Source organism: Heteronotia binoei, chromosome 8 (genome assembly GCF_032191835.1).
Source record: "Heteronotia binoei isolate CCM8104 ecotype False Entrance Well chromosome 8, APGP_CSIRO_Hbin_v1, whole genome shotgun sequence".
Taxonomy (NCBI): domain Eukaryota; kingdom Metazoa; phylum Chordata; class Lepidosauria; order Squamata; family Gekkonidae; genus Heteronotia; species Heteronotia binoei.
The window spans coordinates 5,974,624-5,984,228 of record NC_083230.1 but is presented as its reverse complement, the minus strand read 5'-3'; the positions used below and the strand labels follow the sequence as shown (position 1 = coordinate 5,984,228).

The following is a 9,605-nucleotide window of genomic DNA, read 5'->3' as shown; positions in this document are numbered from 1 at the left end:
AGGGGCAAGACAGAGAGGAAAGAAAACCTCTTTTGTGCCTGTTCTCAAAGAACAGTTCCGGTGTGAACGCTGAACTTGTGTGAACTGTAAACTCATGAATTCTAAACTTGAATTTAAATTTACTTTCTGATAGAAGTTTTTGGACTGAGTGATTATTGGAATTGTGGAAACAAATATTGAATATTGTACCGGTAAACCTAACTGATTATTGTATTGTAAATGGAATTTCATATTGTTTTTGTATTATGATTTAACTCTGATTATTGAAAAGAAATAAATAAGAATTGGAGAATAGGAAATAGAAACACACTGAGTTTAAAATGGGGTATATTGGAAAATGCTATTACAGCCAAAAATTATTTTCTAGATTTATGTGCTGTGATGCTTAAAAATATTCTACTGTTCTCAAAGAATAGTATGATTCCAGTTTTTAATAACAACTATTCTTATATCAAGAGCCTTGTGGTGCAAGAGTGGTAAGCTGCAGTATTGCTGTCCAAGCTCTGTTCACAACCTGAGTTTGATCCTGGCAGAAGCTGGGTTCAGGTAGCCGGCTCAAGGTTGACTCAGCCTTCCATCCTTCCAAAGTCGGTAAAATGAGTACCCAGCTTACTGGGGGGAAAGTGTAGATGACGGGAAGGCAATGGCAAACCATCCTGTAAAAAATCTGCTGTGAAAACGTCATGATGCGATGTCACCCCAGAGTCAGAAACGACTGGTGCTTGCACAGGGGACTAACTTTTCCTTTATCCTTAGACCAACAATAAAAATTTCTTCAAATACACCGGTCTCCCCTCCCCCCCAACCAACTTGCTTCCGGGCTCGGAGCAGAAGCAGCCACCAGTCCCCCCCCCTCTGGTGAGTTAAAGGGCCTGTGGATCAGCTGTTTCGCGGGCCCTTTAACTTGTGTGGGGGCTGGGGCCTGCTTCTGCTGCCAGCTCACACGCTGCTTTAGTGGCAGGGAACGGAGGACTGTAGGGAGCTCACCACCGTCCTCTCTTCCCCACCAGTAAAATAATGCGGAGCCGGCAGAAGAAGCAGCTCCAGCGAGTTAAGGGCCAGTGAAACAGCTGATCCACAGGTCCTTTAAGGGGGGGGCTGCTTCTGCTATCAGGAGCTCTAGGGCGAATAGGCCCTAGGCAGGTCACCCCCTCCCTGGTGCCCCCAGCCGCTGTGCTCCACTCACTGCTGTGGTGCTCTGCTCGCTCACCCCCCCCCCCCCCACGATCTGCTCACCTGCTACCGCTGTGGCGCTCCCCTCCTCCCCCCACTTGCCGTGACTGCTGCCAGCCCCCCGCGCTGTTTTTTGTGGCAGCGAATGGAGGGCTGCGGCGAGCTCATCACCACCCTCTCCTCCCCACCAGTAAAATAACGTGCGGGCTGGCAGCAGAAGCAGGCCCCCTCCTGAGTTAAGGGCCCACTGATCCACGGGCCCTTTAAGGGGGGGGGGCTGCTTCTGCTGCCAGGAGCGGGTCTAGGGCGAAGAGGCCCTCCTCCGCCACCGGCCCCACCGCCCTCTGCTCGCCAGCCACCACCGAGGCGCTGGAAGCCTGATGCTTGATCGAAGGGAGGGAGCCCGCCCGCCCCGAGCAGCGTGCTGCTGAGCTTAGGCTTTACTTCTGTGCAAGGCTGCTCCCGACCCCAGCCGGCCTCCACGAGCCCTTCGGAGCCGCGTCTAGCAGCAGGCAATGACCGACTCCCCCGCGGAGATAAAGCGGAAGGAAGTCCGGGCGGGTGACCCCCGCCGTGACCCGGAAGCGGTGGCCGGGCTCCTGCACGCGCCGGCTCCTAGTAACCAGCGACGGGGGCCGAGAGGGAAGCCGCGGGGGCTGCTCCGGTGGTGCCATGATGCTGCGCGGGGCTGCGGAGGGCCAGGCCACGGGGGTCACCCGGCCCCTGTCCACGGGTAGGCCGTGGCTCGGCTGCCCCGTCGCGGGGATGGCTGCCGGGGGCTCATTCCCAGGGAGGAGGGGTGCTGCAGAGCTGCCCCTGTTGGGTTTGCTTGTTGCGGCCAGAGGGAGGGAGGGAGGGCGGGCAGGGCGGGAGCCAGAGAGGGAGGCGGTGCTGGGGGTGGGGGAGGGTTTCGGGGGCCTCTGTCTTCACAAAGACTTCTTTCGTGGAGGGGGGGGGGGTGTGTGTGTGAATTTTATAACTTCGATTTGGTTTAACTGTCTGCCACCATGCTGGAATGATAAGCTTGTCTTTTCCACGGTGAGGCTTCCATCCTTCGGTTTTGTGGGAACACTTATTTCAGTGCAGTGAATCGCTTAATGGACCGTTCTTGTGGACAGAGCAGGTGCGTGTAAAGGAAAGGGCAGTTCCTTGGTTGCTGACAAACGACCCTGATCCCACTGGTCTTTGGTAACCACAAAGCAATGGAATGCTTCAGGTTTTCCGTCTTCTCCAATTAAAGCAATCTGCCACAAAATTCTGCTTCTGTGTAAACTTTCTCATAGGTCACTATGAAACTCTTCTTTAAAACGGCCACAATTATGACACAGAAGAGTGTAGAATTCATAGTTGCTAACAATGTAATGTGGCTTTTCAAGAGCACCTCTAAAATGAGGATTTGGGTTAGCCATCTTGGTTACAAACGTTGCCCTACTGTTAAAAATGGGTTGGACTCCTACCAGCTTTTCTGCAGATGTAAGAAGCAGCAGAGGCTCTTTTGACACCACTTCCCTGTGCTACACTGGGAATTGATAGATGGTGGGTAGGGCTACAGCTGGCAAACCAGATTGCCACTCCTTCCTCTTGCACAAGTGGGAAAACTTTGGAATCTAAATACCATGCATTTAGTGGCAATAGTACTTCATTTTGACCAGGTCTACATTTTCATGTGAAAATGACATAGAACTTCTGGTTTCATAAGAAGCAATGATGGTTTCAGGATGTAAAGCCAGCATGGTGTTGAGCAGTGGACTATAATCTGGAGAAATGGGTTCGATTCCCCATTCTTCCATATGAAGCCAGCTGGATGACCTTGGGTCAGTCACAGTTCTCTTAGCGCTCTCAACCCCACCTACCTCACAGAATATCCTGTTGTGGGGAGAGGAACGCAAGGGAATTGTAATCTGTTTTCAGACTCCTTTGGGTTGTGAAAGGTTAGATATAAAAACCAATTCTTCTAAATCCTGGAGACATATATACATGCTCAGTTTAACTATTATAATAAATTAGTGCTCAAATCTAGGAATGTGCCTACATATTTTGAGGATATAGGGTTTATGCAGTTGTATTCACTTTAGAAATACTTGTATGGGCTAGGTGACTTAACTACTTATTATATGGAGGGAACTCTTTGTATTGGCTAGTACATTTGATACCATAACTTAGGCCAACTAACACTTGCTTCATGTTGCATTAATAGAGCCATTGGTTTGGGCTTAATAAATTGGTACATTTGTTTTTCTTGAGGTTTGTCTAACACCTATGTTATTCTCTTTTAGGAGCCAGGCTTTAATTGAGCTGATTTTTTAATACTATCTTTATAGTGTGATTTTAGTCTGAAGGCTGGCATTCATCTTTAGCTTCTCAACTATCCAGGCTTTTATGATCCAGTTGGTTTTTTTTCAATTAACAACTTTTAAATGTTTATGTTTTATTTTGCAAGCCACCTCAGGCATAAAAATGTCCTAAATAAATACTTGCAAGGCAGCATAGTCTCCCCTTCTCTATTGTACTTTCACAATATGCCTGTGAAGTAGCTTAGGTTGAAAGACAGTGACTGGTCCAGTGTCACCTAGTAAGCCACATGGCACAGTGGGGATTTGAATCTGGGGCTTCTAGTCCAACACTACACCAAGCATGTTATGCAAAATCTACATGAATCAAGATTGCAGGTAAAGGAAAAAGGGGTTCCCGATATTCAGTTCTTTTCTTAGCAAATAGGTCATGTAGTATTTTTGCACCAAATATCTTGTTATAGCCAATTCTTGAAATGTATTATAACTTTTTTTAAATTTGTTGTTCCAATGTGAGCAAATTGGGAAAAAATTTTTGTGTAAACCAATTTTATTGTTTTGCGATATATTGAAAAATATTCATCAAATAAGACCTCCGCCGGTGCTCAAAACAATTAAAAAGAAAATAAAGGTAACATTCACAATTCTAGAATCTTCACTAAAAATTGCAGTTATCTTAACACAAGATGAACCAAGACTATGTAATAATTATTATTATAATTAACCTTCTATTTATCTCATAGTCTAACCTTCTCCTAAATTACATATTAAAACAAGAGTCAATATTTGCAGCTTTATCTTCTCAGTAAATAATTCAGTTAATATTGTCAAAAACCACTGTGTGTCTTCACTTTCCATTGTTTTTCAATATATTTTTGAAATTTCTCCCAGTCATCTTTAAATTTTTCTGAATTAGTTTTTTAAGATTCTAGTAAGCTTATCCATTTCACTCCAGTGTAGTACTTTTAAGATCCAGTCCCATTTCTCTGATATTTTATCTTGCTTCCATACTTGCGCATATAATGTCCTCGCAGCTGAAAGCAAATACCACTCCAATGTTCTATCTTGCTTCTGAAAACTTTCCATTTGTAATCCCACCAAAAAGATCTCTGGTGCTCTCTTGATGTTATAACCCAAGATTTTCGAAATCTCTTGTTGAATCATTTGCCAAAATTGCTTCGCTTTTTTGCGAGTCCACCACATATGGTAGAAAGAACCTTCATGTTTTTTGCACTTCCAACACCTATCTGATACTTGGTTATTCATTTTTGCTAATTTCTTAGGTGTCATATACCACCTATACAGCATTTTCAAACAATTCTTATATATTATGACACGCCGATATTTTCATAGAGTTCTTCCATAGGTGTTCCCATGTCTCCATTTGTATTTCTTTATTCATATTTATTGCCCATTTTATCATTTGAGGTTTCACTACTTCATCTTCTGTAGACCATTTCAATAGTAACTTATACATCCTCAAAATCAACTTTTCATCCTCGCCCAACAGCATTTTTTCCAGTTCTGTTTGATCTTGCCTTATCGCTGTAATTCTAATGTCATGCTCCACCAAGCTTTTAATTTGTCTCAGTTGATACCAATTAAAATTATCCTGCAATTCTCCCATCGGTTTTAGTTCCACCTTGCCTCCCTGTATTTTTAGCAGTTGTTTATATGATAGCCATTTCATCTTCCTGTGGGTCTGAGGACAACTTTATAACTTTTGTTGGCACAATCCATAATGGTTTTCTCTCATCACCATATTTGTTATTTTTTTTCCAAGTATTCAACAAGTTTCTTCTTATATAATGATGTGAGAAAAATCCATCCATCTTCTCCTTTCCATAATATATATAGGCATGCCAACCAAAAATATTTCCATGGCCTTCTAATGCCAATAATTTTCTATTAAGCAAAGTTATCCAGTCCTTAATCCAAACCAAACAAACTGCATCGTGATATAACTTAAAGTCAGGCAATTGGAAACCACCCCTTCCTTTTGCATCTATCAGAATTTTCATTTTGATTCTTGGTTTTTTACCCGCCCATACAAATTCTGAAATCTTTTTTTTGTCAAAAATTAAATAGTTTATTGTCTTTCACTATTGGAATTGTTTGAAAAAGAAACATCATTCTTGGTAGAACATTCATTTTGATTGCAGAAATCCTACCCAGCATAGACATATTCAGTTTGTTCCATTTTAACATATCTACTTCAATTTTATGCCAAAGCTTTTCGTAGTTATTTTTATACAAATCAATATTTCTCATTGTAATCTCTACACCTAAATATTTTACTTTTGAAGTAACTTCACATCCAGTTAAGCTTTGTAATTCTTTCTGTTTGCTCAATGACAGATTCTTACTTAAAATTTTTGATTTTTCTTTATTAATATGAAAGCCCTCCAACTCTCCATACTCTTTAATTTTATTTAACAACAAGGGCGTCCATTGTAGTGGGTTTTTATTAATGAACATCACATTGTCTGCAAATGCCCTATATTTGTAGGAAAAACCTTTCAACTTCAGTCCCTCTATTTCTTTGTTCTCTTTGATTTGCATCAGCAAAATCTCTAAAGTCATTATAAATAACAACGGAGATAGAGGGCAACCTTGTCTTGTTCCTTTACTAATTATCATTTGTTCTGTCAAGTCTGCATTTACACAAAGTTTAGCTTGTTGTTCTGTATAAATTGCTTTAACCATTCTTATAAAATCATCTCCCAATTTCAATTTCTCCATCACCGCAAACATAAAGTCCCAATTCAGATTATCAAAAACTTTCTCTGCATTGGCAAAAAATAATGCAACCTTTTTTTCCGGATGCATAGTATTCTACAATATCTGTTACTGTTCTGATATTGTCTCTTATTTGCCTTCTTGGGATGAAACCTGCTTGCTCCTCTTGTATAAAAATATTCAAATGCTGTTTGAGACGTTCTGCTAGTATTCTAGCATATATTTTATAGTCATTGTTAAGTAGTGAAATTGGTCTGTAATTCTTAACATTCGTGGCATCTCTATCTTCTTTTAGAATCAATGAAATAACTGCTTCCCTCCATGTATTTGGCACTATCCCAACTTGTCTGATACTATTCAGCAATTTTTGAAGTTTGGGTACTAATGTATCTACCAGAACTTTATAAAATTTTGCTGAAAAACCATCAGGACCCGGTGCTTTTCCTAATTTCATTGAATTTATTGCTGCTTCAATTTCAACTTTTTCAATTGGTTCATTTAAAGTTTTTTCCATGCTTTCTGTTAAGGGCTTTACTTTTATTCTCGCAAATACGCTTCTACTTTCTTTTTGTCTACTTGTTTTCCTTTAAATAGTTTAGCATGATATTTGTAAAATTCCCTTTTAATTCCAGCTTGATCCACAATTTCTTTACCTTCCAATAAAATTCTGTTTATAAATTTATTCTCTCTTTTTTTCTTCATTTGCCATGCCAGATATTTCCCAGGTTTATTAGCACCCTCAAAGGATTTCTGCTGCAGTCTTTTTAAGTTCCATTCCACCTCCTTATTCAATAAATGACTCAATTGGCCCTGTAATATTGTAATTTTCCGCAAAATTTTCTTTCTCCCCGGTCTTCTTTTCAGTTCCCTTTCTTTTTTACCTATTTCTTTTTGCAAGTCCACCATTTGTGTTTCTTTGTCTCTTTTATCTTTATTGTTCATTGTAATTAATATTCCTCTCATCACAGCTTTATACGCGTCCCACACAGTTTGAAATTGAATGTCCTGATTTTCATTTATTTGTAAGAAAGCTTTGATTTCTTTTTCAAGAGATGCCACTACCACTTTTTGCAGTAAATCTTCATTTATCCTCCATCTCCTCACCTTTTTCCTATCTTTTGCCAACCACGTTAATGGATTATGGTCTGCACCTACTTTCGGAAGAATCTCTATTCTGTTTGTAATAAGTCCCAGATCTTTAGTAGACCATAACATGTAAATTCTTGAGAAGGAGTTATTCCTTGCTGAAAAGAAAGTATAGTCACACATATTAGGATTGAACTTTCTCCATACATCTTCCAAGCTTTCTTGTTTAATTAGTTCAAAAAATTACTTTGGCAGTTTGCCATCTTTATTTTTTTCCCTCGAATCTGTCCAAGGAATTGTTAATAGTTTCATTAAAATCTCCCATTATCATTATCTGATCATATGTCACTTGATCTAGTTGTTGCATAACATCTTTGAAAAAAGCATCCTTTGCCCCATTTGGGGCATAAAGTCCCAGTAACAACATTTTTTTCTCATTCATCAGCACCTCCACTGCAACATATCTACCTTCACTGTCTTTAAAAATCAACTTTGGCTCCAGTTCTTTTTTAATATAAAAAATCACTCCCTTTATTTTTCTTTAGCTAATGAGAAAAATTCTTCACCCAAAGATTTATTCAATAAAAAATTATAATCCATTTGTTTGCTATGTACTTCTTGTAGACAAACTATATTACATTTTTGTTTTTTAATCCAATGAAACATTGCTCTTTTTTTTGCGGTGAATTAAGTCCATTTACATTCCAAGAAATTAATTTATAATCCATAGTGATTCTTCAATTATTCTGTATCTCCAAATTCTTTATTGTCTGCAAAAAACCTCTCCATGCCTTGAGTATCTATTATTGTAATTCTCAGTCTTTTATACTCAAAGCTAAGACCTTCAGGTAAGATCCATCTGTTTCTTATTCCCTTCTCTCTTAGCTTGTCTGTCAGTTTCTTAAACTGTCTTCTGGCACTTATGACCTTCCTTGGCAGCTCCTTCATTATTCTTACTCTGCTTTCCTCCACTACCATTGGATTTTCAAATTGTTGACTTAAAATCCTTCCCACCATATCTCTTGTAGTAAATTTTACTACCACATCCCTTGGTATCTTGCGTTTTCTAGCAAATTCTGAGTTGACCCTATAAACATAGTCACACAAATGTCCATCACCTCAGGGTCATCTCCCATAAACTCACCAACGATTGTTGAAATGTACTTAAGTCCTCTTGGTCTTTTTCAGGCACACCTCTTAAGCGAATCATGTTTTCCATTAGCTTACAGTCTTGTAGTATTGCTTTCTCCTGCATCTTCTTAATAGAAGCATCTTGGTCCTTAACTTTAGCTTCTATCTCCTGTGTCTTCTGTGCTGTTGCTTGTGACTCTTATCTGAGATCATCAATCTCTTTTTTAATCTCCTCCTTGACTTCCTCAGCACTGGAGTTTATTTCTTCAGTTAGTTTCTTCTCACTTCCAGTTATTAAATCCTTCATCACCTTCACCAGTCTTGCCTCCATAGGATCCAGTTGTTCTTGCACTTGTTTAGCCATTTTTTCTTCCCCCACAGAGGCTGCTCTCAGACGTGTAAGCCTTGGTCCCAGCTTCTGGTCAGACATCACTGTCCTCCCATTTCATAAAATGGGTTCTTGAGTTGACTTCACCAATCAGCAATCTGATGACAGAGTTCAATAGATTAGAGCATGCCCTTTCCAACAAACCTAAAATCGCTGTCCTCTGAGCTTCCTAGCTCAAGGTATTAATTTTTAAAGTTATTAATTTTTCCAAAATGGCGGCCGCAACTTTTCCAAGCCCCCTTTTTAAAAAAGTTTTCCTTTTTCCAATAGCCCTTAAATTTTGATTTCAAACATATAGTCCAAATATTTTACCTTTTTTGGATGATTTCTGCTGGTTTTATAAATTTTTAAAGTCCCATTCTATTTTAAAAAATTTAAAACCTTTGACCCCTCTTTAATGGCCACCGCTGTTTCTCTATGGTTTTTGGTTGTAGAGGTGGCCAGGAGGCTTAAAGACTTCCCTTCTTTCAATATTCACTTTCTGGCCATGAAGTTGGAAGAAAGCATTATCAAGGACAGAATGAGTAGGCACATTGATGAACACGGGTTATTGAGGAAGACTCAGCATGGGTTCTGTAAGGGAAGATCTTGCCTCACTAACCTGTTACATTTCTTTGAGGGGGTGAACAAACATGTGGACAAAGGAGACCCGATAGATGTTGTTTACCTTGACTTTCAGAAAGCTTTTGATAAAGTTCCTCATCAAAGGCTCCTTAGAAAGCTTTAGAGTCATGGAGTAAAAGGACAGGTCCTCTTGTGGATCAAAAACTGGCTGAGTAATAGGAAGCAGAGAGTAA

General features: G+C 40.0%; 1 protein-coding gene across 1 annotated transcript in view; it reads left to right on the top strand.

Moving 5' to 3' along the window:
• The first annotated feature begins 1,587 nt into the window (after positions 1-1,587).
• Positions 1,588-9,605, top strand: part of DNAJC2 (DnaJ heat shock protein family (Hsp40) member C2) — a 58,072-nt gene continuing 50,054 nt past the window's right edge. The window contains exon 1 of the mRNA XM_060244692.1: positions 1,588-1,906. Coding sequence (XP_060100675.1) covers positions 1,846-1,906 — 61 coding nt within the window. The 5' untranslated portion in view covers positions 1,588-1,845. The remainder of the gene's footprint in view (positions 1,907-9,605) is intronic.